Source organism: Mesoplodon bidens (assembly GCF_964165515.1).
Source record: "Mesoplodon bidens genome assembly, chromosome: 5".
Lineage (NCBI taxonomy): Eukaryota > Metazoa > Chordata > Mammalia > Artiodactyla > Ziphiidae > Mesoplodon > Mesoplodon bidens.
Genome location: NC_138161.1, coordinates 138,906,205 through 138,934,131, shown reverse-complemented (window position 1 = coordinate 138,934,131; position 27,927 = coordinate 138,906,205). Strand labels below are relative to the sequence as shown.

The 27,927-nt window shown below is 42.7% G+C and overlaps 1 protein-coding gene across 1 annotated transcript; it reads left to right on the top strand.

Moving 5' to 3' along the window:
• TRIM42 (tripartite motif containing 42) lies at positions 1 to 27,708 on the top strand (the record flags this gene model as incomplete). Its single annotated transcript, XM_081235451.1, has 5 exons — positions 1 to 341; positions 5,545 to 6,242; positions 10,500 to 11,323; positions 14,429 to 14,653; positions 27,622 to 27,708. The coding sequence occupies 5 exons, from the start codon at positions 1 to 3 to the stop codon at positions 27,706 to 27,708; spliced, it is 2,175 nt and encodes a 724-aa protein (XP_081091577.1).
• Between the last annotated feature and the right edge of the window lie 219 nt (positions 27,709 to 27,927).

Here is a 27,927-nt window from a genome sequence, read left to right as displayed (position 1 = left end):
ATGGAGACTGCCACGTGCGTTTGCTCTCCACGTTGTACACGGCGGAGGTGTTGCCCCCACGTACGCTCCTGTCTGTGCTGCAAGTTCCTCTTCACCTCGGAGCGGAACTGCACCTGCTTTCCCTGCCCTTACAAAGATGAGCGCACCTGCCAATGCTGCCACTGCACCTGCTCCGAGAACCCCAACTGCCACTGGTGCTGCTGCTCCTGGGCCAACGACCCCAACTGTAAGTGCTGTTGCACAGCCAGCAGCAACCTCAAGTGCCACTACTACGAGAGCCACTGCTGCCGTAATGTCACCATCACGTTCCACAGGGGCCGCCTCCAGAGCATCCATACCTTGTAAGTACAGCGCACCCGACGCGGGCCACCGGGGCTCAGGAAAACTGGGGGGCCCCCTGCCAGCTGTGGGGACAGGGCAGGTCAGCAGCCCCGCCCCAATTCCACCTCTTTATCTGAAAAAGGGAGGCCAGGAACTTGGGAGCAATTAACTCTAGTTACAATATGTCTTGGTGCAAATATATTACATAGGCATTGTATGGTGAGAGTTGGTAACTAGACTTCATGATGATCATTTTGAAATGTATAGAAAGAGCAACTCGCTATGCTGTGTAACAGGAACTAACATAGTGTTGTAGGTCAATTACTCTGCAAAAACAAACAAACTCATAGGAAAAGATCAGATGTATGATTACCAGAGGCAGGGGCTAGGGGTGGGGCATTGGATGAGGGCAGCCAAAAGGTACAGACTTCCAGCTATGATAGATAGGTTACTAGGGATGTAATGTACAACAGGGTATATATAATGAATACTGCTGTCAGTTATATACGAAAGTTAAGAGAATAAATCTTGAGCTCTTAGCCCAAGAAAAAATTTTTTTAATTTTTTACTTTTTTCTATTTCTTTAATTTTGTATCTGTGCAAGTTGATGGATGTTCATTAAACTTACTGTGATAATCACTGTGTGGTATTTGTAAGTCAAATCATTATGTTGTACACCTTAAACTTATACAGTGCTATATGTCAATTATATCTCAATAAAACTAGAAGAAAAAAAGAGCTAAAAAATACCATAGGGCTTCCCTGGTGGCGCAGTGGTTGAGAGTCCGCCTGCCGATGCAGGGGACATGGGTTCGTGCCTCGGTCCGGGAAGATCCCACATGCCGCGGAGCGGCTGGGCCCGTGAGCCATGGCCGCTGGGGCTGCGCGTCCGGAGCCTGTGCTCCGCAATGGGAGAGGCCACAACAGTGAGAGGCCCGCCAAAAAAAATAAAATAAAAATACTATAAAGTCCGTTTTGCACTTAATGTAACAGTAAAAGTATATAATCAATGGCGTTATTATTTTAAATATTTTTTGCGTTTCAAAATGTAGCAATAAAATTTACCTCAACTGCAAAAAAAAAAAACCCAAAAAACTACACTTTGTAGCAATTAAGTGTACGTGTCCTAAAGAGTCACTAATCGGTATAGACCTGAGTTCCAAATCCAAGCTCCCCCAGCTGTGTGAGTGAGTGCTGAGCTCTCCTGAACCCCACCACTCTCACCTCTACAAAATACTAATAGCTAATACTTAGTGCGTAAGCAACTTGCCGGGAGCCATGTGCGTGACCCCAGGTAACCCCTACCTCATGCCCATCATACCAGTGAAGAAACTGAGCATTTGAGAGGTTGACTGGCCCAAGATCACACAACTAGTAAGATGCAGTCAGAATTTGAACCCAGAGTCTGTGTGCTTAAATTAAAATGCTGTCCTGCAAAATGGAGAGTATGGTACCTGCAATGATTCAGGGGGTTAATATTGCTTTGAAATCTGTTATGTGATATAAAAATATAAATTGCCCTTCCTCCTCTGAACCCTTGATAACTGCAACACTCATTGGAAAAGCAGTAACTTCCACAGGCCGCTTTCAACCCCTATGGCCTGTGTAAGTACCCCAGGTGGCCATGAACTCCTGCCAGGCTTCTCTTTGTTCCTACCCAGAAGTCACGGCACTGAGGGTCTCAATTTCTCACTTAGGGCATTAACCCTCTGTGTCAGGCACTGCATAGCCTCTTCCTGCCCTGACCAAGGTGGTCTCTTCATGTCACACATGAGGGGCGTCTGGAGTAGCAGAGGCAGACTTCTTAGAGGGGAAAGACCAAAACTCAGCACTCTACGATGACAGCAGTTGGAGAGGCGGAAAGATGAGAGGCAGGTTGGAAGCCTTTCGAGGCTGGAAAAACAATTCTGTGAGCAAACGCTCAGTGAATTCAGGGGAAGAATATGATCTCTCTCACAGTTCAGCACTTTGTAGCTGGTTAATAAAAATTACTCTCAGCTCATGGACCTCTCGTGGTGTTGGCACGAACAGAGAACCCAGGGGTTCTGGATGCAAGTGCAAAAGTTCTAAGGTGCAGAAAGTAACTCTCACACCCCTCTCTCCTCTCAACTGCCCCATTTTCTGCACATCAGCAATGAAGAGTCACCAAGCCCATTTCAACAGGGGAAGGATGACACCGGTGCTTTGGAGATGCTTAGACCAGTAGCCCCCAAACCTTGTTTTGCATTAGAATCACCTGGGGATCTTTAAAAACTACTGATGCCTGGCCCCCACCCCCAGACATTCTGATTTCATTGGCTTCAGGTATCAGAATTGGGCATCAGAATTTTTTAAAAAACTCTCCTGCCCCCAGGGGACGCTAAAGTGCAGAATGGCCTGGAGGGAACAAGAAGGGAAGCCAGGAGCCCTCCCAGGTGATATATGGGAACCCACGTACAAGGGGAACGGGCCTAAATCTGGGAGCAGGCTGCCACTGTACAGAGGGACAGAGGCCAGTTATCTCAACAAAAAGACAAGGCTGCTGGGCTTGGTGATGGTTTTGGCATGGAATCAGGACCACTGAATGCCCAAGTCCAAGCCTGAGGCTTTCTGATGATGGTCAGAGATGCTATTGCAAGTGTCAGGGGGTTGGTGCTGGGTACGCTGAGGCTTATCTTCCACCTGGCCTCTCTCCTGGTGTCTGGACCACCGCCTCCCCTGTTCCTCATCACTGCTTCCTTCTCAGCATCTTCCTCATCCTCTTTGCCTTACTCATCTCTTTTTCTCACTTCCTTTTTCACCTTCACCCCAACCCCCTGGGCCATTAACACCCGTCTCTTCTCCCTGTTCTCTCTTTTCCCAGCACCCTCCTCTCTCCCTCTTTCTTTCTGATTTCTCGTGCTGTCTCCCTTTATATTACACACTGAGCCTCATAGCCCCACCTTATGAAACTAGAGAAATCCACCCAGCTATCCTATATACATCTGCCCTCCTCCTCCAGATGACCCCTCCAAAGCTGGAGCAGGAGAAAGCAGAGAGGCTGGGAAAGCAGAGAAGGAACAAAGCTGAGAACATGGAGTCTGGCAGGCTTGGATACCAGCATCCAAATCTCTAAGGGATGAGCTTTCCAGGTGCCCGAGTCTCCATAACCGGCACTGTCCCCATGGTGCCACTCCCTTCCAACATGTTTGAGTATCACCCTTGACTGCCTGGGCTCTGAGACCTGGGTCCCTGGCCAAGGGAATGGGGAAGGATCCAGGGGCACACAGGGACTGCAAGAAGGCAAAAGAGAACACAGGCACAATGTCAAATGCAACCCCTAGACATCACTAATACAAACAGAGGAGAAGGGATAGGAATAGTCACAAAATCAGTATGTTTTTTTTTAACATCTTTATATTGGAGTATAATTGCTTTACAATGGTGTGTTAGTTTCTGCTGTAAAACAAAGTGAATCCGTTATACGTATACATATGTTCCCATATCTCTTCCCTCTTGCGTCTCCCTCCCACCCTCCCTATCCCACCCCTCTAGGTGGTCACAAAGCACCGAGCTGATCTCCCTGGGCCATGCAGCTGCTTCCCACTAGCTATCTATTTTACGTTTGGTAGTGTATATATGTCCATGCCTCTCTCTCACTTTGTCACAGCTTACCCTTCCCCCTCCCCATGTCCTCAAGTCCATTCTCTACATCTGCGTCTTTATTCCTGTCCTGCCCCTAGGTTCTTCAGAACCATTTTTTTTTTTTAGATTCCATACATGTGTTTTAGCATATGGTATTTGTTTTCCTCTTTCTGACTTACCTCACTCTGTATGACACACTCTAGGTCCAAATAAGTATGTTTTATACCTCCATCCCTATGGCTAGTTCATTTATTTTCATAAACTGCTTCTTCCCTGATTGTAGCTTCTTAGAACATACACTTGAAATTTTACAAGTATGCACTTACTTCATCCATAGTTCTTACAATATATGAAATCAGCCTCAGATATTAGACAAAGATTCAACACACACGCACACACCGTACAAGCACATACTTTTCATAGACTTGACCGCTGTTTTCCCCTGCTGTGGACATGAGCTGGCTAGGAACAGAGAGAGTCATTATAGTGGCCCTTTATTGAATGCTTACTATGTCCAGGCAGTTAAGCACTTATCGTGGATTATCTCATGGAGACTTTAAAATCCTCATGAAGGAAGTAGTATTGTGAGCTTTGATTTACTGAGCATGAGAGAGGTGAAGAAACTTATCTCAAAAGTGCAACTCTAAAGCAGCGCATTTCACCCTGTGAAACCTGCCCCTAGCACCTAGCCCCTTAAAGTCCTAGTTGAGGTCTGGTGATCAGAACACACGGGTTCTGGGCTTGGCTGGGGAACTAACCTCTTGGTGTCCTGGGAAGAACACTTTGCCCATCTTCTTCTATGTTCCATCTCACACAATAATCATGTCAGTGCCCAGAGGAGACTGGATTTACTGGCCCAGTGCAACAGCTGAGTGATACACCACGAGCAAGTGTCAGGTGTCTCCGTAAGAAGGCATCACTAAGTTAGGTGAGGACACAGGGGTAAATCTCCTATTAGGTATCTTAATAAATCTTGCCTAGAAGGTGGGAAGAACAGAGTTGAGCCTGATGCTGCAACTGGTGGGAAAGCAGCAGTCACTGTCCTTAACCAGGACAGGGGATGTTTGATCATTTTTGTGGTTTGGACAATGTTCTTGCTTTTGTCTGAGTTCAAACATGAAGAAGTGGTCTTGTTTCTGTTTTGCTCCATCACAGTCCCAGAATGGCCTTGTCTGCTGTGGGTGTTCTGTGATATTATCCAGGGCCAACAGAACCCCAAGACCCAGCTGACAGTGCCGGCCCCTCTGGACCGTTTTTCTCTTGCTCAAAAAATAACAAGACGTTGTATCACACTTACTGTGTTCCAGGGACCGCTCTAAGGCCATGCAGGTATTCAATTCAATTTTAATTTTCTCAAGAAACTCTATCAGGTGAGTACTAATTTTATAAGGAGGAGAGAGGCAGAGAGAGGTTAATTAACTTACCTGGCGTCGCCCAGCTAAAGGATGGTGAAGGGGGGTTTAGAACCCCGGCACCATCCCCCCGATGCCCCACCCCCACCCCGGCACAGCCATGCCCCTCCCCATCACACCACAAAGCGGCTCAGTGACACCCCGGTTCCTTCCGAGGTGGAGAAACGGAGCTCTCCTCCTGAGGTCCTGTGTTTGCTTCCCCTTGCAGCTCCAAGACGGCCCTGCGCATCGGCAGCAGCGACATGCAGCTGCATAAGGTGAAGATGATGCCTGCGAACAGCAACCTGGTCAGCCACCTGCTGTGCCCCCTCTGCAGCCGGCTGCGCCTGCACTCCTTCATGCTACCCTGCCACCACAGCCTGTGCGAGAAGTGCCTGCGGCAGCTGCAAAAGCACGCCGAGGTCACCGAGAACTTCTTCATTCTCATCTGCCCCGTGTGCAACCGCTCGCACTGCATTCCCTACAGCCACAGGATGCAGCTGCCCGAGAACTACCTGCGCGGACGCCTCACCAAGCGCTACATGCAGCAACATGGCTACCTCAGGTGGCGCTTCGACCGCTCCAGCGGGCCTATCGTCTGCCAGGTCTGCCGCAGCCAGCGCATCGCCTACAAGCGCTGCATCACCTGCCGCCTCAACCTGTGCAACGAGTGCCTCAAGACCTTCCACTTGGACGTGACCATGCAGGACCACGTGTTCGTGGACACCAGCGCCGAGGACCAGGACGAGAAGATCTGCATCCAACACCCGTCCAGCCGCATCACTGAGTACTGCCGGAACGACGACCAGCTGCTCTGCAGCTTCTGCAAGACTGCCTTACACAGTGACCACGACACCATCAGCCTCATCGACGCCTGCTCCGAGAGGGCTGCCGCGCTCTTCAGCGCCATGGCCAGGTTCAAAGCAGGTACTGGTCCCCTCTTCTCCCTCCACCACTTCTAGCTCTGGAACTGATAGGGAAGGTGATTTGGGAGGATCTGTTTAGAGAGAGCCTTACCTCCACCTGGTGGGGCAGTCCAAGCCCTGGGAGACACGGAGCCGGGCTGCAAGTCAGTGGCCTGGAATCCACATCTGGCAACTACCGCCAGCCACGTAACCTCCCTGTGCCTTGGTTTTCTCATCTATAAAATGGGAATAATGGTGTTACCCAATGCAAGTTCGTGTGCCCGGCACACAGTGAGGCCAAACAAACTGACAATAGGTTGGCGTTTGGAGCAGAGAAAGATTTATTGCAGGGTCAGGCAAGGAGACAGGTGGCTCCTGTCCCCCAAAACCCCAAGCTCTGGGAGGGGTTTCAGCAAAGCACTTTTAAAAGCAAGGTGAGGGAGGGGTCAGGTTGGTTGCTGCCAGCTTCTTGGTGTCTGTATCCTTTGTTCTTGCAGCTGTCCACGTAGGTCAGGTCACCATGTTCCTGCAAACCTCCAACAAGACGAATGTTATTCTCTGTTCTGCAACTTTCTATCTCTATGTGAATGGACTTTTAAAGATGAGAGCCTTGAGAACAGGCCATCCTGTATATTTCAGCCTATAGGCAACATTCTTTTACAAAAGGTACAGAGCCTGCAGGACTAACCACATGTTAACAAAGCACAAAGGTTAAAGCAAAAGGAACAGATCTAATACGATGTCAGATTTGTCCTTCCCTGAACAAAGTTCTTTCCTCATTGGGTGGTTGAGAGGATTAAATGAGATACTCTAACGGAAGCATGCAAAGAACCATCTAGCACATAATAAGTACATAAAGCTTCTATAATCTTGGTTATAATTTTCATGACCTTGGGCCTCATTTCCTCCTTTGGAGAACAAAGAGCTTGATCCTGTAGTATCCTGAAGTTCTGTGAGCCTTTCTAAGGTGTTTTGTCCCTAAAGATGGATTTCTTCAGTATCTTCCCAATTTAAAGGGGAAAAGAATTAAGTCAATGCTGAGAGTTACCTCAGTTTTAAATTTCCCCTGAAGTTGCAAGCAGCACAGTAAAGGACCGGATAGCAAATACATAATAAAGGGAAAACCCAGAAAGAGCCAGTAATGTTCTAGTCAACAGCTCGCTTTTCCTCTGCATGCCTGCTCATGGTTATTTTACGTTGGCTACATATAATATAGTTATGGTTTCTCTAAGGGAAACTGACTCAGGTTTTCGTGATGGAACCCAGTACAGTGATATTTTACAGGGTTCAGCAAAGAGCCCAATAATTTCTGGGTGTATATCCACCAGGTAAAACATGAGGATCTCTGGGATCCTTTTAGGCTCTTTGCCCGTGGGAATAGCTTCCTTGAACAGAGGCCTACTTTACCGGGGCCTTTTAGAAGACTTATGTCTAATCCTCTCCATAATCCTACAGTACAGGCACTAATACTTCCCCCCCAGGGTAGACAACTGGGATTCCAAGAAGGAACTGGCACAAGTCCCCTAGTAAATGGCAGAGCCAGTCTCTCTGACTCCAAAGCCCATGTTAATTCCACAACATTCATTTGACAACCTATTCTGCTAAACAGTGACCAGAATCTAAAGATAAAGGGATTGAAAAACAATGGGAACCACCACCACACCTGTGGTCTGTTTCCCTACGTGGCGGCCTAGAGTCAAATGACCAGCATGCTCCAGATCAACCCAGCCTCTCCCCTGTCAGAAATTTCAGTGTCTAGACAAACAGGTCTGAACAGATTGACAAGGGAGCAGCTTTCCGCTGAGCTGCACAGGAAGGTCCCATTGGACATAGAAGTGGGTCAGAGACAGACTTTGCTAATATGTCCCCCAGGACCTCTCACCAGCATGAATATTTCAGGAATACCTTGATTTCTCAATTGCTCCATGCCTAGAAACATTGTTTGTCAATTGACACTTATTCAATTTGGGATGGGAACATCATCAGGGAAGCCCCTATATTAAAGAAAGCCTACAGGAGCCGCGTTGCCAGGCCAATGAAGCCCCCATTGGTTCCTAGAGGGTTTTCTTAAGGTGGGACCCATGGCCTGAGCTTGGCTGGATTCTTTTTTAAGTAGCCCAGGTGATTCTGTTGTCACATAGGACTGAGAAGGGCAACTGGAGCAATTAAGACCATAGGCTCTGGAGTTAGACAAATAGAATTAGGGACAGGCCCTGGGTCCTTCTAGTTACTTGCTGTGTGACACTGGGCAGTCATTTAACCTCTCTGAGCCTTAGTGTCCTCATCTATAAAGGGAAACAACATCTTCCTCTTCTGAAGTTATATATAATGTATGATAATATATAGATATGATCCATATGTGTGATACATGATAATGTATGGATTGGATCTATATAAACTTTAATAAGTAGTAGCTGGTTTTAAATATAGTTCCTGAAAGAGACCTTGCTTTGACTTTGTTCTAAGACCAGCTCTTGCAAAGCTGCCCTATTTGTAAGGGGCATCTGGCGGGGGGGGACTAGTGCTCCTGGTCTCCTCTCTGTTTTCTCTTCTGCTGGTGCTCCCTTTTCCTCCTCATCTAAGACATTTTTATCCGACCTCTCCAGACTCAGCTCTAAGGAGCCTAACTAATCCCTAATAAAGCAAGGAATTTCCTATTCAGATTTCTTTTAACAGTGAGTAACTATTGAAGAGTCTAAGGAATTAATGTATAACATGGAATTTCAGGGGCCCTAAGTCACAGCAGGGCTTGCACATGGAGAGGGCAGGGAGCATTTCTCAGCACCACTGCAGTCACATTCTGATAGTCTCCTGTTCAGCCCCCATCTGTATTGCCTCCCCATCCCTTCTGGGCCAGTGTGAGGGAGGAGGTGAGCAGAGGAAATGGGGGCTTCAGAAAGCAGGCCAGAGAGCAACACTGCTGACGTTCACCCCAAAGATGTTAGAAAACAGGACAGAATGGCTTTCACTCAACAAACACCATTCTAGCACCTCTACACATCCTAGTCACGGTGGTAACTGAGACAGCTGTGGTCCTGTTCTCATGGTCTGTCAAAACCCAAGGGTTTCTCTTACTCTAATGCACGTCTCTGTGCCACCACCCACAGAGATCCAACTTACTGTGGACCCAGGGCTATGTTAAGAAACATGACTTGGTCACCCCCACTGCTGAGTAAAATTTGGAGAGGATTATAGCCCATCAAATCACTGCAGAGTCAGCCTTTCATGGGGAGGACCATAACTCTAGAATAGGCCACAGAAGGTTGACATGTCTTGAAATCACTGCCTAATGCCTAAGACCCTATAAAGACCCCATAAATCACTGCCTAATGCCTAAGACCCTATAAATGGCAACTGTGAAGTTGCCATTTATAGCAACTACAGAGGTAGTTGCTATAAATGGCAAAGACAGAGGTGGGCCACATGCTCATCCTGCCCCAGCATCCTCCACAATGCAGTATCGTTGGGTTTATGCGTGCCTGGAACATCAGTGACCTCTCACACTCATATCTGTATCCCTAGAGCCTAGAAAAGCATGTGACATGGAACAGGTGTCACATGTTTGTTGAATGACTGAGTGAACTTAAAATCCAAATGCCATGTGAGAGGTGGCAGGATAAACTTGGTTTTCCTTGAAGTGTAACAGCAGATGCTTTCTGGAAAGTAAGTGGGGAGTAAGCAAGAGAGGGAGCCCAGCTGAACCCAAGGGAGTCAAAGTCCCCAGCAGAGAAAAAGAACATGTCAAAGAGCAGCCACAGTGAAGGGGAACTCTGCTGATCTGCCACCATTGTCTAGGGCTGGATTTTGGTGAACAAGACAAGGCAGTATTTAGAAGTAGTCATCAGAAATTTAGTTCTTTCTCCCACCCCTGCAAAAGCTTAAGCTTTCACAGAGGGAAAATCCATCACTTTGTGATATCATCTCTTCTCAAGTCCAACTTGCTGACAAGTGAAGTCTGGTGAAAACTAATATCAAAGGTGGCCTTGAACTCCCAACTTTAGACCCAAGGCTGCAGGGATTACTAGATAGAAGTATGCCAGGGAAGTATGGCTGTCCTACCCAAGGAAAGTATTACACAAGAAAGAGAGGGGTGTATGGAGAGATGCCACATTCATTTTATAAACCTATGCTAGCATCTTTCAGCCCAGCAACAAGTGGTTTCCCTCCCTTTCTACCCACATCTTTGGAGGCCAAGTTAGTTTGCTCCAGTTTGCCACTGGCTTTGACATCTGGGGAAATGAAAAATTTAACTGAAGTAACTCACTTGGTTGTTTTGCAGTCCGATATGAAATTGATAATGACCTCATGGAATTCAACATTTTAAAAAACAGATTTAAAGCTGACAAGGAGGTAAAGCGAAAAGAGATCAGAAATGGATTCCTCAAGCTGCGCAGCATTCTCCAGGAGAAAGAGAAAACCATCATGGAGCAGATAGAGAATCTGGAAGTGTCCAGGCAGAAGGAGATTGAAAAATATGTGTACGTCACCACCATGAAAGTGAATGAAATGGATGGCCTGATCGCCTACTCCAAAGAAGCACTGAAGGAGACAGGCCAAGTGGTGTTCTTGCAGTCGGCCAAGGTTCTGGTGGACCAGATCGAGGACGGCATCCAGAGCACCTACAGGCCAGACCCACAGCTCCGGCTACATTCCTTGAACTGCATGCCCTTGGACTTTGCTGAGCTCTCCAATGCCATCTACGAACTCTTCCCCACGGGACCCAAGAAGGTGTGTTCCTCAGAGGACTCCCTGCCATCACTCTATCCCCTGCACTCAGAAATGATGGTTGCCAAGAGGGTCACTTTCAGCACCCACAGCTTCGGCAACCAGCAGATATACCAGCGAAGCTCCTCCTTATTGTCCTTTAATGCCCCCAGCTGTGAGAAGACCAAGATGGGTCCGGAGACCAATGGGCGAGCCCATTCAGCTGCACCTGCCAAGCCCACAGATGGCCTCTACACTTACTGTAGTGCAGGGGTAGAAAACCAGCCTGTGCAGTACAGCAGCAGCTTCCACAACTGGTCCTCATTCAATGATAGCTCCCTGAAGACTCCAGGCCCAATTGTTATCTACCAGACTGTGGTGTATCCAACAGCTGTCAAGGTAAGAAAGGCTCTGGGCCCTGTAGGGAAGATAGGAGGGTGTGGGCTATGGAATGGAGCGGGGTAGTCACGAAAGGTTGCACTTACTTGTTTGACCTCTAGGGTCCGGTCACTCAAATCTGTTCCTCTAGACTCTTTGTGGTCAGTCCATTCAAAAGGGATAAGTTCCCGAAATCTTAAGTAGCCCAAGATTGTTTTAAACCAAACAATGTATTTAACTCATAGCCAGAAGTACATCTGAAAGCCCCAACTCCACTTCAAAGGCAGCTTGTCTATTGAAAGAGAACACAATTTGGGAAACAAAGTAATTTGAAGAGACTTCTTGGAGAGGGTAATATTTCCCAGAGGAAAACCTGTAGCAGTAGAGGGAGCACAGAAATTGGAATTAGAGAAGCAGGCTCTGTTGTCTATCAGCTGTGATTCCTCTAAAGTGCTACTTCTTCTAAAGAAAATATCCAGACTCTTCATGATTTGGAAAGATTAGAAGGATAATCCCCAATGGAATTCCAATTCTTATCTCCCGAGATTCAGCTTTTTGGGGAAGGGGGGGTGGCATTGGAGGTGTGTGGATGTCTCACAGACCTCTACAGCTGCCATCACCCAGCTTCAGGGGACATGACTCTTCTTTGACTTTCTAGGCCTAACATGAACAAATGGCGCATCTCTTAACATTCCTTTCAAATCCAGCTGAACCTAAATTGAATTGTTTATAGAATGTTTTATTAAAGTCCAGGGAGGAAAAAAGATATTCTATCAGAGCATATCTTGCCTCCTCTTGGGGTCCTACAGGGATATCTCCCAAGCCAACCCACTGCCTGCTTCCATGTGGCAGAGCCCATCTTTTGTCTCCATGATCCAAGAACACTCACAAAGACTTTTAGCATCCTTGAATCCTAAACTAGTGGTTCTCAAATATTAATATGCACCTGAGGATCTTGTTAAAATGCAGATTCTGCTTCAGTGGGTCTCAGTGGGGCCTGAGATTCTACGCTTCTAACAAACTTCCAGATGTTGGCATTGCTGCCGGTCTGCAGACCACAATTTAGTATCAGGGGTCTAAAAACAAGAAAATGAAAGCCAGACACTGACCAAGCCTTAATTTTCTATTTTTCCTGAGACATTATAATCTATGTTTTGGCATTTATAATTGACCCCAAGAATGACCTTATGTTGCAAGGTAGAACATATAGAATATATCCTCCCATAGGCTGTCAGGCACAGCAAAAGGATCTCTGCCCTTCACATAGCAGATGCCCGCACCGGAGCAGCTGAACCTACATTTCCAAGTGATCTTAGATCAGCAAAACCTGCAGTGTATGTGATATTATATCAGGGATGGCATTAGGTCTCATCTCATACAACTCAGACCACTTGGGAGGTGGGCAGGATCTTGCTCTGCAGGGGAAGGACTGGTGATACCTGCTCTGTACTTGGGCTTGGAGAACAGTCACCCTATGCCACCTATAAATGGTCCCTTGATGAGCTCAAGAAAGGACCCTACACAGAAAAAATCCAGTCAAGTTATTGACTCTCAAGATAGGACACCTAAACCTACTGCCAAACAGTGGTATTTGATGTAAAAATATCATTGATCCTTATTTCAGGATCATGGGATGTAATTCACACAGGAGTCATGGTGCTCAGTAATGCAGGAGAGGAAATCTGTATTGGCATCTCTCTCAAGTGATGGTTGACTAACAGTGCTCTTTTGGCATGGGAAATAGTCTTTAAGTCAGCCTTATACTTGTCACTCTGTACCTTAAAAATCCTAAAGAGTTTTTTCATAAAAACTCAACTTTATTTCTAGAACTTGTTCCCAAGGAAGTGATTAAAAATTCAATGAAGATTCATGCCCCAAAGTGTTCAATGCATCATTATTTATTAGAGTGTAAAATTAGAAACAACCTAAATGTACAGCTATAGAAGGAGTAAATCACTTATAGGGCAGTTATTAAAATGGTGCTTTGCTGAATTTTTAATGATATAGGGACATATATAAAATGTAATAAGTGAAAGAAAGCAGGAATCAGAGCAATATAATCCAAATTATATATATTTGTGTGCTTGTGTATATTCCAAAATTGGAAAGAAATATAATGAATTATTAACTGAATTGTGGGATTAAAAGAGATGTTTATTTTCTTTCTTTCCTTATCATTTTTCTATATTTTCCAGGTATGTATTTTAAATGAGTATGTTTTGATAATCAGATAAGTTAATTTTTATTTTTATTAACAAGTTAATTTTTATTAACAAAGATAAGTTAATTTTTATTAACAAGTCATGTAAATGTACAGTTTTAAAAGTGTAAATTCATTAAAAAGTTATAAATTAATGATACAAATCCATACAAATTTTAAAATTTATATACTTATGAGTAATTATAAATTAACTTTATACACAATAACATTTAAATTTATTAAAATTTAAATAAAGCATGCAATATCTGTTTAAAAATGCAATTATTATAAAATATTTATATGCCAGGCACGATCTGCTAATTGACACTTGTTAATATACCTCTTCCCAAGAGTTGACATTTTATGCTTTGAGTGTGAACATATATTCTTCATGACTTGGATAAGTCACTTCACCTCTTTGGGACTCTACTTCCTAGTGTATGAAATAGAGAGTTGAAATAGATACACTGTTCAACTTTAGTCGTCTGTGGTTCCATTGGCATTGCTGAATGTAAGCCTTCTGAGCCTCCACTGTAAAATGGGATCATGAAATCTCCCTCCTAGGGAACTGTGAGGACTAAATGAGGCAGGCAATGTCTGACACAGAATCTGATGCATAATATGTGTTCAATAAATGGTAGCCAATTTGGTTAGTGGTGTCAGGAGGACAAGTTCACCTCCACACGGACAGGAACAGAAACCAGAAGAGCATTCTTCTGTTCTTGAAACGCATTGCAAGCCTCATGTCAGGATTCATCACGAAGCCTTTCAGGACTGTTGCACAGGGTCTAATTCAAAGTCTTCAGCAGCTAGAGAGGATGAGTCAGCTTAAACTCACTCCAGAGAGTCCACGACACAGATCTTCATGGGAAAGAAAGCTGAATGGCGTGTGCTAGTACCCTACTGACATGTTCATTTCTTCCTAGATTTACTGGACATGCCCAACAGAAGATGTGGACTCTTTTGAGATGGAATTCTACCAACTCATTAATTCCCCTCCGAACAATGTGCGGACAGAGCTCTGTGGACAAATTCGGGATATAATGCAGCAGTACCTGGAGCTGCACTACCTGACCCCCAACACCGAGTATCTGTTTAAAGTGAGAGCCATCAACGATAACGGTCCTGGGCAGTGGAGTGACATCTGCAAGGTACCATGCACTTTATTTCTCAGATAGATAGTCTTCATCCACTCTGGATGCAGCTCTGTTAGGATTGATTGTGAGGTCATGGAACCCACCACAGGACCTCCCCCTCTGCTCCCAGGAAACTCATTAACTCAAGGGCACAGAGAGGGCCCCTGGCCTCAACCAACGTTGCAAATGAGAATCGTCAGTTCGTTTTGATTCAGAAAACATTTGTGCCAGGTATTGTGTTAGTATGTAGAGTGCCGAGGAAAATAAGATGTAATTCTTGCCTTCAAGGAGCTCAGGGTCTAGCAAACAAATAATTGTGGTGTGAGAAGGATAAAAAAAGAGTTAAGTATTAGTGTCAGTGGTGAATCAAAGCAAGGAGAGGGTATCAGGTTAAAGCAATATAAATTAAACATAATTAATATAAATTTAATTATAAATTTAAGTTTATAATTATACACATGCAGTGAATAAATTTTTAGTGTTAGTATATCACCTGCAATGAATAAATTTTTATTGTTAGTATGTCTCATGCAGTATTTAGGATATACATATAATACTAAAAAAATTTATTTGTTGTTTATCTGAAAGTTAAGGAATAGCCAGTGAGTAAGCCAGGATGGACTCCAAATAAAGGAAGGGACAAGATTATCCCTATCTTTTTTGTGAGGCAAGGTTGATTCTGTTTTATATCCCCAGGGGAAATACATTCATGGGTATAATTTTATTGATATTCAAAGGAGAAAGGGAAGAAAAATATCAAGACTGCCTAGAGCTATCTTACTGTACAAGCCATGATGGTGTTCTTAGGAATCAGAGTAGATTAAGTCTTAATCAGAGATTCTTTAGAAGTAAAGAGAATAAATCCATTCATTTCGGCTATTGAAAAGCTGAGAGAGAAGGGAGTCTCATGAGACCACTTCCAGCCAGGACATACATCTGATACCCAAAAAAACTGGAAAGTCATCAGTTTCTCTCAATCTCTCAATCAATATCTCTCTCTCTACTTCCTCCCTCTGTCTCTCCCACACCCCCTCCTTCCATCTCTGCTTCTCTCTAAAGCTGCACCATTTTCAGCTAGCCCATTGTTTCTCCTCCCCTAAATTCAGCTTGCATGTGGTTTTGGAGGTTCCTGGCCCATGCTCTGTGCGGCCAACACAATCTGACTAGCTTCACGCCCTTGGGCTCTGGTCACATGTTTGCAGAAGAGAATCTGATTGGTTGCTACCTCTGGTGATAACGGGAAGCAGGAGGTAGGGTGGGGCAGGATTATGCTCTTGGTCATTATACCAGAAGCAAGTCTCCTGGAGGGGGGCAGAGGGGGCTCTCTACTCCATCCCCACGCTCTGCTTCTGGAGCCCGGCACCCATGTGCATCCCCTCCCCCTCCACGGAGGTCAGACACTCACATGGGAAGGACGTGGGATGAGAAAGTTGCCTGGCTGCTCCTCCTGTTAGACCCCAGCCAGGTACCCTGTCCGTCAGTTGCCCCATAGACCAATTCTTGTTGATACTCTTCTCTCCAGAGCACGGAACACCCACAGTTGCTACCATGTTTGACAGCAGGTCCTTTTGACTATGGATTTTTCCTTCAATCTAATTCCATCTGCCTTCCCATTTTTAAAAAATTCCTCATGAAGGGCGCACTCAGTGCTGTTACCATTTGTTTTTTACATGTATCTTAATTCATTTTTAGATGCTAGGGACAAGGACGGGGGTGGAGAGCCTTTCTCAGGTAGATATTTTGTCATCCCTCATAAACTCTGAACCCCTTGAAAACAAAATTCGCATCTAATTCATCTCTCCTTCTGCCACAATGTTTTACCAGCACTGTGCACATAGCTTAATGGTTCTTAATGGTTATTGAATTAATACATGAGTGAAAATGTGACTAAACAAATGAATCTATGAACGAACGTCTAAATAATTAAAATGAATAATTACAAAGTACCATAAGATGCCTGAGAGCTGTTAAGTGCTTTTTACCATCAATCAAGAAATAACAATCTCCCTGAAACTGTGTTTATGTGATGAATTTGCGCTCCCTATAAGGGAAGGAAACTCATTCCAGTTTCTTTGCTTTTTAACACAATTTCTTAATGAGCGGAGCACTAACTAATGAGGTTTTCTGGAAGCTTCATTTTCATCTGACTCACAGAGCTGCAATATAGATTTTTCCTTCAGAAGAAATTCCTCCTCCCTCTTTGTGATTATATTAGCATTCCACGGGAAACTTGGCTTTCCTTCCCATTTGTCATGATTTGCATAAGTAAAGGCTTCAGTAGCAAATGAAAAGAAGATGGTGTGTTTGAATGACATTTATAAAGCTTCATAAAAGGAATGACTTTAGCTCCTTCCTATGAAACTGAAATATTTTTCCTTCAGCATCAGTTCTAAGCAGGTATTCCTGAAAGGTTTCATTTAAAATGCTGTAACAAGGCAGCAGAATCATTTCTTATCCAAAATGCAATATTTCCACCATACATCCTTTTGTAAAGGAAGTGAAATCACACCTTTTACATTTGATTTTCATAGTCTGTGGCTTGATTTTTTTAAGGGATTTTATATGTAGTCTAATAGACAAAGCATGAAAATTAACTTTAATGCTTTTTAAAGGTCTCATTTATTGAAGGCTGACTCTGTGTCAGACACTGTATGTTCATTATCACTGATCATCCCAACCACTCGGAAGGCAGGGAGTTATTGCCTCCCTTTTAGAGATGAGGAAACCGAGGCTCAGAGAGGAAAAGAGTCTGGCCTTGTGTGACTCGAAGGAGTTGAGTGGGAACCTAGGTCTCATCCAAGGCAGGAGCTCTTCGTCCCCTGTACCATAATCAGATAATCAGATGCAGCAGTGTCTAGGCAGAGTGGGCTCGGCCTTAGGGACCTGGCACCACACTCTGGGAGACTGTTGTCAGAGCAACAGCCATGAGAGCAGCACTTTTATTTTTCTTGCGAGGCAAGATCATGCATTGGGAAGATCTCTGGACTTGGGCGGGTGTACCTGGGTCCAAGCCCCCAGTCTGCTAGGCGGCAAGCTCAGTGAGGACAGGCATCGCGCTGGCCTTCCTCACCTCTCTTGGCTCCCAGTCCCCAGCTGAGAGCTTCTAACGCTCCAGCGCCTTGTTGATATTTTCTGAAGGAATGGAGATGTGTTTTTAGGCAAATCACATACCCTGTGACCTCAGTTCCTCCTCCTGCTTTTCATCTAAACCTCAGATCTAACCCCTGTACCTGATGACCACGGTCCCCATTTCTGAAAACAGCCTCCTCACCTTGATGTCCCCCTCTGACTGCAAATCTCTGCTAACTTCCAGGAAGTCTTCCTATGAAATATCTAACTTTCCACATGCGCACTGGTTTCCTGTTGCTGCTGTAACAAACTAGTAGCTTACAATACAATTTTACCTATTAACTTACAATTCCGGAGATCAGAAATCTAAGGTGTGAGCAGGGCTGTGTGCTTTCCGGAGGCTCTAGGGGAAAGTTCATTTCCTTGCCTTTTCCGGCTTCATGCAGCTGCCCACATTCCTTGGCTTATGGCCTCCTCTTCCATATCCAAAGCCAATAACGTTAGGCTGAGTCCTTCTCACACCATCATCTCTCTGGTTCAATTCTGCCTCCTCTTCAACTTTGAAGGACTCTTGGGATCATATTGGATCCACCTGATGATTCAGGATAATCTCCCTATCTTCAAGCCAGCTGACTAGCAACCTTCATCCCCCTTTGCCATGTAACATAAAATGTTCACCGGTTCCTGGGATTAGGACATGGACTTGGGGGGCCATTATTCTGCCTACCACAATCTGATGTAAACCAGATGTCCCAGGTTACATCAGACTTGGTGGTAAATATTCAGGCCCCAGAATAGTCACAAACTAGTACTGTTCTGGGTCTTTCCCTATAGCTCTTCAGGAAAGGCACCCACCCTTCCCCCCACCCATCCTCTCAAATTCCTTCTCAGTCTATACTGGGTCCCACCCCCCCAACAGTGCCTCACTTGTGCTCAGGAAGCGGTCCTGCCCGATAAACTGAGCATCTGCAGTACCACTTCCTACCTGCTCAGGCCGCACTCAGGCTGGAACTCCAGCCACAGAGCAGGGCTGCTTGGCTTTCCTGGGCGTCTTACCCTGGTTTCATGAAATCCCCCTCTGGTTTTTCTTCTGTCCTTACTGCAGACACTCTGCCTTAGGCTGAGACACACATCTTCAGGGGTTGGGGTTAGAGGAATTTGAGTGAGCAACACTAGTCCATATTTGGAATAACTACCCCAAAACTACCCGCTCACCTACCCACATACTCACCGTGACTCCATGCCCTGAAATGAAATCAAAGTGGTTTGCATTCATCTCCTTAGAATTCATTCTTTTCCAAAGGCCTCTTGATCATTCACGTAAATAGAACCCTATTGGTCCCTCCCTACTTGCCCTGCCAATAGGTTAGAACTCTGGAATGAGTCTAATTTAGGCTCAAGCTGGACCTATCATTTTTAACCTCATACACAGAAGGTTGAATTAGTCAGACACCTCAATTCATGGTCCTTTACCAGTACTGGTTCATGCAAGGCCCTTCTCTTGTTCATGTATTTGTTTCCCTTTGTGATCCCCCCTAGATATCCATTCTAATATGTTTTATGTGCATCTTGTTGCTTTTACGTGTTCTTACATGGCGTGTATTGTTTTGAATGTGTTATTAATTTGCACAAATACTAGTATTGTTACACAACTTACTGCGTCTTACCGTTTTCCCCTGAACACTGTGTTTTTAATGATCCATCCATGTCACTGGGCATGTTTAGTCCCTAACTCCTAATGTTGCCTCATCTTTTACAGTGTGCGTTTGTTCACCACGTTCTACCTGTCTATTCAGCCAGGATGGACACCCAGGTGACCTCCAATAATGCTGCAGTAAACAGCCTCATTCATGACATTTTGTGGGTGGGATAGGGACGTGGTACTTTCTCTGAGACATTGTATTAGTTTGCTAGGGCTGCCACATCAAAATGAGTAAAGATGATCCCAAATCTTGGAAATAGAATGGAGAAGATACAAGAAACGTTCAACAAGTACCTAGAAGAACTAAAGAGCAAACAAACAGTGATGAACAACACAATAAATGAAATTAAAAATTCTCTAGAAGGGATCAATAGCATAATAACTGAGGCAGAAGTATGGATAAGTGACCTGGAAGATAAAATAGTGGAAATAACTACTGCAGAGCAGAATAAAGAAAAAAAATGAAAAGAATTGAGGACAGTCTCTGAGACGTCTGGGACAACATTAAATGCACCAACATTCGAATTATAGGGGTTCCAGAAGAAGAAGAGAAAAAGAAAGGGACTGAGGAAACATTTGAAGAGATTATAGCTGAAAACTTCCCTAATATGGGAAAGGAAATAGCTAATCAAGTCCAGGAAGTACAGAGAGTCCCATACAGGATAAATCAAAGGAGAAACATGCCAAGACACATATTAATCAAACTATCAAAAATTAAATACAAAGAAAAAATATTAAAAGCAGCAAGGGAAAAACAACAAATAACCTACAAGGGAATCCCCATACAGTTAACAGCTGATCTTTCAGCATAAACTCTGCAAGCCAAAAGGAAGTGGCAGGACATATTTAACTTGATGAAGGAGAAAAACCTACAACCAAGATTACTCTACCCAGCAAGGATCTCATTCAGATTTGACAGAGAAATTAAAACCTTTACAGGCAAGCAAAAGCTAAGAGAATTCATCACCACCAAATCACCTTTACAGTAAATGCTAAAGGAACTTCTCTAGGCAGGAAACACAAGAGAAGGAAAAGACCTACAATAACAAACCCAAAACAATTAAGAAACTGGTAATAGGAACATACATATCAATAACTACCTTAAATGTAAATGGATTAAATGCTCCAACCAAAAGACATAGACTGCCTGAATGCATACAAAAACAAGACCTGTATATATGCTGTCTACAAGAGACCCACTTCAGACCTAGGGACACATACAGACTGAAAGTGAGGGGATGGAAAAAGATATTCCATGAAAATGGAAACCAAAAGAAAGCTGGAGTAGCAATTCTCATATCAGAAGAGACGAAGAAGAACACTACATAATGATCAAGGGATCGATCCAAGAAGAAGATATAACAATTGTAAATATTTATTCACCCAACATAGGAGCACCTCAATACATAAGGCAAATACTAACAGCCATAAAATGGGAGATCGACAGTAACACAATCATAGTAGGGGACTTTAACACTCCACTTTCACCAATGGACAGATCATCCAAAGTGAAAATAAATAAGGAAACACAAACTTTAAATGATACAATAAACAAGATGGACTTAATTGATATTTCTAGGACATTCCATCCAAAAACAACAGAATACACTTTCTTCAACGTACTCATGGAACGTTCTCCAGGATAGATCATATCTTGGATCACAAATCAAGCCCTGGTAAATTTAAGAAAATTGAAATCATATCAAGTATCTTTTCCGATCACAACGCTATGACACTAGATATCACTTACAGGAAAAATTCTATAAAAAATACAAACACATGGAGGCTAAACAATGCACTACTTAATAACCAAGAGATCACTGAAGAAATCAAAGAGGAAATCAAAAAATACCTAGAAACAAATGACAATGAAAACATGATGACCCAAAACCTATGGGATGCAGCAAAAGCAGTTCTATCAGGGAAGTTTATAGCAATACAATCCTACCTTAAGAAACAAGAAACATCTCAAAAAAACAACCTAACCTTACAGCTAAAGCAATTTGAGAAAGAAGAACAAAAAAAACTGCCAAAGTTAGCAGAAGGAAAGAAATCTAAAGATGAGATCAGAAATAAATGAAAAAGAAATGAAGGAAATGATAGCAAAGATCAATAAAACTAAAATCTGGTTCTTTAAGAAGGTAAACAAAATTGACAAAGCATTAGCCAGACTCATCAAGAAAAAAAGGGAGAAGACTCAAATCAATAGAATTAGAAGTAACAACTGACACTGCAGAAATACAAAGGATCATGAGAGATTACTACAAGCAACTATATGCCAATAAAATGAACACCCTGGAAGAAATGGACAAATTCTTAGGAATGCACAACTCTCTGAGACTGAACCAGGAAGAAATAGAAAATATGAACAGACCAATCACAAGCACTGACATTGAAACTGTAATTTAAAATCTTCCAAGAAACAAAAGCCAAGGACCAGATGGCTTCACAGCGAATTCTATCAAACATTTAGAGAAGAGTTAACACTTGTCTTTCTCAAACTCTTTCAAAATATAGCAGAGAGAGGAACACTCCCAAACTCATTCAACGAGGCCACCATCACCCTGATACAAAACCAGACAAAGATGTCACAAAGAAAGAAAATTACAGGCCAATAACACTGATGAACATAGATGCAAAAATCCTCAACAAAATACTAGCAAACAGAATCCAACAACACATTAAAAGGATCATACACCATGATCAAGCAGGGTTTATCCCAGGAATGCAAGGATTCTTCAGTATACTCAAATCAATCAATGTGATACACCATATTAACAAATTGAAGGAGAAAAACCATATGATCATCTCAATAGATGCAGAGAAAGCTTTTGACAAAATTCAAAACCCATTTATGATAAAAACCCTCCAGAAAGTAGGCAAAGAGGGAACTTACCTCAACATAATAAAGACCATATATGACAAACCCACAGCCAACATCGTCCTCAATGGTGAAAAACTGAAACCATTTCCACTAAGATCAGGAACAAGACAAGGTTGCCCACTCTCACCACTATTATTCAACATAGTTTTGGAAGTTTTACCCACAGCAGTCAGAGAAGAAAAAGAAATAAAGGGAATCCAAATCAGAAAAGAAGAAGTAAAGCTGCCACTGTTTGTAGATGACATGATACTATACATGGAGAATCCGAAAGATGCTACCAGAACACTACTAGAGCTAATTTATGAATTTGTTAAAGTTGCAGGATACAAAATTAATGCACAAAAATCTCGGGCATTCCAATACACTAATGATGAAAAATCTGATAGTGAAATCAAGGAAACACTCCCATTTACCATTGCAACAAAAAGAATAAAATATCTAGGAATAAACCTACCTAAGGAGACAAAAGACCTGTACGTGGAAAATTATAAGACACTGATGAAAGAAATTAAAGATGATACAAATAGATGGAGAGATGTACCATGTTCCTGGCTTGGAAGGATCAACATTGTGAAAGTGACTATACTACCCAAAGCAATCTACAGATTCAGTGCAATCCCTATCAAACTACCACTGGCATTTTTCACAGAACTAGAGCAAAAAGTCTGACAATTTGTATGGAAACACAAAAGACCGCAAATAGCCAAAGCAATCTTGAGAAAGAAAAACGGAGCTGGAGGAATCAGGCTCCCTGACTTCAGATTATACTATAAAGCTACAGTAATCAAGAGAGTATGGTACTGGCACAAAAACAGAAATACAGATCAATGGAACAGGATAGAAAGCCCAGAGATAAACCCACACACATATGGACGCCTTATCTTTGATAAAGGAGGCAAGAATATACAATGGAGAAAAGACAGTCTCTTCAATAAGTGGTGCTGGGAAAACTGGACAGCTACATGTAAAAGAATGAAATTAGATCACTCCCTAACACCATACACAAAAATAAAGTCAAAGTGGATTAAAGACCTAAATGTAAGGGCAAACACTATAAAACTCTTAGAGGAAAACATAGGCAGAACACTCTATGACATAAATCACAGCAAGATCCTTTTTGACCTACCTCCTAGAGAAATGGAAGTAAAAACAAAAATAAACAAAATGGGACCTACTGAAACTTAAAAGTTTTTGCACAGCAAAGGAAACCACAAACAAGATGAAAAGACAACCCTCAGAATGGAAGAAAATATTTGCAAATGAAGCAACTGACAAAGGATTAATCTCCAAATTTTACAAGCAGCTCATGCAGCTAAATATCAAAAAAACAAATAGCCCAATCCAAAAATAAGCAGAAGGCCTAAAAAGACATTTCCCCAAAGAAGATATACAGATTGCCAAGAAACACACAAAAGAATGCTCAACATCATTAATCATTAGAGAAATGCAAATCAAAACTACAATGAGATATCATCTCACACCGGTCAGAATGGCCATCATCAAAAAATCTACAAACAATAAATGCTGGAGAGGGTGTGGAGAAAAGGGAACCCTCTTACACTGTTGGTGGGAATGTAAATTGATACAGCCACTATGGAGAACAGTATGGAGGTTCCTTAAAAAACTACACATAGAACTACCATACGACACAGCAATCCCACTACTGGGCATATACCCTGAGGAAACCATAATTCAAAAAGAGTCATGTACCAAAATGTTCATTACAGCTCTATTTACAATAGCCCGGAGATGGAAGCAACCTAAGTGTCTATCATCGGATGAATGGATAAAGAAGATGTGGCACATATATACAGTGAAATATTACTCAGCCATAAAAAGAAATGAAATTGAGTTATTTGTAGTGAGGTGGATGGACCTAGAGTCTGTCATACAGAGTGAAGTAAGTCAGAAAGAGAAAAACAAATACCATATGCTAACACATATATATGGAGTCTAAGGGAAAAAAATGGTCACGAAGAACCTAGGAGCAAGACGGGAATAAAGACACAGACCTACTAGAGCATGGAGTTGAGAACATGGGGAGGGGGAGGGGGAGGCTGTGATGAGGTGAGAGAGTGGCATGGACATATATACACCACCAAGCGTAAAGTGGATAGCTAGTGGGAAGCAGCCACGTAGCACAGGGAGATCAGCTAGGTGGTTTGTGACCTCCTAGAGGGGTGGGATAGGGAGAGTGGGAGGAAAGGAGACGCAGGAGGGAAGAGATATGGGAACATGTGTATATGTATAACTGATTCACTTTGTTATAAAGCAGAAACTAACACACCATTGTAAAGCAATTATACTCCAGTAAAAATGTTAAAAAAATAAATAAGAAGAAAAATCCCTAAAATGGCTTAGATCACAAAAGTAATCTTCCACATATTCTTTTATTAACTTTAGTTTCGCCTTTCAAATTTAGGACTTTAATCCATCCATAGTTCTCCTTTGCATGTAGTACTATGTAGAGATGTACTTTTTTGGCCATCTAGTGGGCCAGTTTTCCCAATACCATCTACCTAGCAATGTCCTCTCCATAAGAATACAGTAAAGGTTCCACTTTAATCTTGTATTAAATTGCCATATATTTAGGGGTGTGTCTCCGAGCTCTCTACTGTATTCCATTGGTCAATTTGTCTGTTCTTATATTAATACCACACTAGTTTTATTGTTGTTTAACCTCAGCTTTATGCTACGTCTAAATGAACTGCTAAGGTAAACCTGCCTGTTACCCTTCCTTCTTTTTCAAGGTTTATATGGCTAATTATAGAAGTGGATTCCTTCATATGAATTTTGTAAAAATTTTCAAGTAAATTGAATTCCTTTAAAAAATCCAGATAGAATTTGATTAGGAAGGCACTGAGTCGCTAATTTGGAGACAATGTTTTTGTAATATGTTTGATTTTTATTCAAATCATCTTCTATATGCTCTACTAGGGCTTTTAAACTCTTCCCATAGAGGTACTATATATTCCTGGTTAAACCAGATATTTTACAGACTTAGTTGATATTATTAATGTTATTTTTATATCTGATTATACTTTCTAATGTACTGCTGGTTTAGAATAAAAACTACTGTGTTTGTAGGATAATCTTGATTCTAGCAATATCAATAATATCTCATTATTCTGAGAGCCTCTCTGTTGATTCTGCTTGTTTTTCCAGGCGTATGATCCTATCGTCTATAAATAATGATAGTTTTATCTCTTTCCTTGAACCTCTATTTCTTTTTGTTTCCTTATAGCTTTGGCCAGCGCTATTGGTCCTACAGAAAATGGTGGCTGTGAGAGTTAATATCCTTGTCTTATTCCTGACCTTAATGTTTCTCCATTGAGCTATGATGATTTTTGATTTAGTTTTTTTTAACAGTGTTCTGACTTTTTATTTTTTATAAAAGCTTTATTAAAATATAATTCACATACTAAGAAATTCACTCTTTTGAAGTGTATAATTCAGTGGTAATTTTTTACATATAAACCTTATTAAGCTAAGGAAAATTCTTTCTACTTCTAAATTTCTGAGAGCTCGTGCAACTTTGTGAATTTTTTGTATTATTTAAGATAATCATATGATTTTTCTCCTTTAGGCATTAATGAAATTAATTACACTGATTTTTCTGATGTTAAACTCTAATTGCATTCATGGACTAAACCCTATGTGATCACGATGTATTATTTTTTTAATATACTTGGTTTTAGTTAGCTCACATTTTGTTTTGCAGTACTGCATCTCTCATCATTCGTGAACTAGACCTATAATATTTTGCTTATATTTCTTTTGTCTGGTTCTGGAATCAATATTTTACTAGCTTGAAAAATGAACTAGGAAACTATTGCTCTTTTTCTATTTTCTAGAACAACGCTTTCTTAAAAGTTTGGTAGAATTCATTTGGAAAACCATCTGAGCCTTTTGGGCAGGGGAGGGAAGGTCAACTATCATTTCAATTTCTTTAGTATCTCAAGTTCTGTTCTCTGTTTCTTCTGTCCTGTTTCATCTGATCCTCTGATTCACAGACACACCTCATTCCCCACTGCCCCATTCACATGTCACACTCAAGTCTTTATCTCTGGAGATCCTGACTATACTTTAAGGCAGAACTTAAATTCCCTATTTTTATGAGTCAATTCCCAACCCACCATAACACTGTTATTCCTTCCTCATTGCCCCCTGATAGCTCTGTGTGTATATCTTACACATTTATACCACCCTTATCGGGATTATCTCTATGTGTTATGTCCATTTTTATCCAGCAATGAAAAATCTAACATCATAGGTATAACATAATCTTTATCTTGCATGAAGCCCTGTTCTCTCTAAAACTAAATGTAAATTTTATAAAACTAGAGAGCATAATAATAATGGTGTCTATTTTTTGCCCTTTCCCTTTGAATACAAACATAAAAGCCTTTGTACATACTTTGTACTTTGTACAAACATTGCTCTTCCTCATCCAAACTGCACCCCTAACCCCATCTGCCCCATGAATCCTGATTGATCCTGTGGGCTGTCTCTCATACCTGGATCTTGACCTCACTCCCTAAATGCCTTCTCAGTAAATGTGTATTAGGAAGGAATAGGAATGCTGCCAGACCAGAGCTGTGGAGAAGTCTACCACCTTCAAGGTAAGGCATGGAACTCCACATCTAAGCTGAGTTGGCGAGACTTCTAGGAGGGTTCTGCTACCCAGTGTAAGCTGCCTTTTCTAGGGAGCATTGACTATTCACTGTGATCAGAGATAGTATGATGCTGCAAAGAGAAACAGTTGGCAGATGTACAAATAATGGTTCTATTCACCTTTCATTCACTTTTCTAAGAAACTTCTCTGTACCATAACCACTGCTGGGAGTACAGAGAGGAAAGACTGTCATTGCCTCCACATCCCATTTAAGGTGCTCACAGTCTGGTAAGAAAATTAATGAAACACACTCACTGAAATTTACAACTGATAAGAGCTGTGACAGAAGCAATTTCTAGGGACTGGGGGAGGGTCCTGGGGGCTAATCTCTGGTGAAGCCCACCTGGGGTCACAACCACAACACAGTAATCAGCAGTCAGTCCTTGAACTGCCTTAAAGAAGTGGGACCTTGTCTGCGAAATCCCAACCCCACCACATATTAGCTGCGGGACTTCAGGAAAGCCACCTGGTTCTTCTGAGCCTTAGCTTTTTCATTGGTAAAATGGGTTCAATAGCACCGGCCTCATGTGGTTGTCGACATGAGGAGCTAATGCTGTGATGTGTGTAGCACCTGGCCCGCAGCTGGGGCCGGGCTCCTGGGAGCTGCTGTTTCCCTTGTGGCTGGTGCCACGGCTCTCTGCTTCTGATTGCAGGTGGTAACATCGGATGAGCGTGAGAAGAACCAAGCTAAGTGGGGCCTGCTGAAGAGTATCCAGACTGCCCTCCAGAAACGCTTCTGAGTGCCCCCGCAGAGCAGGCAGCAACCTCAGAGGCATACCACAAAATAGACATATATAGACACACACACATGTGTATATGTATTTTTCTCACCACATTCTTCAATGAGGTTGTAGACGATGTTCCCGGGACATCTGAGCCATTTCAGCAGAAGTCTACTAAGAGCTAATAAAAGGAAATGCCTGATGTCATGGCTTGCTGTTTGCTCATTAAATAGAAAC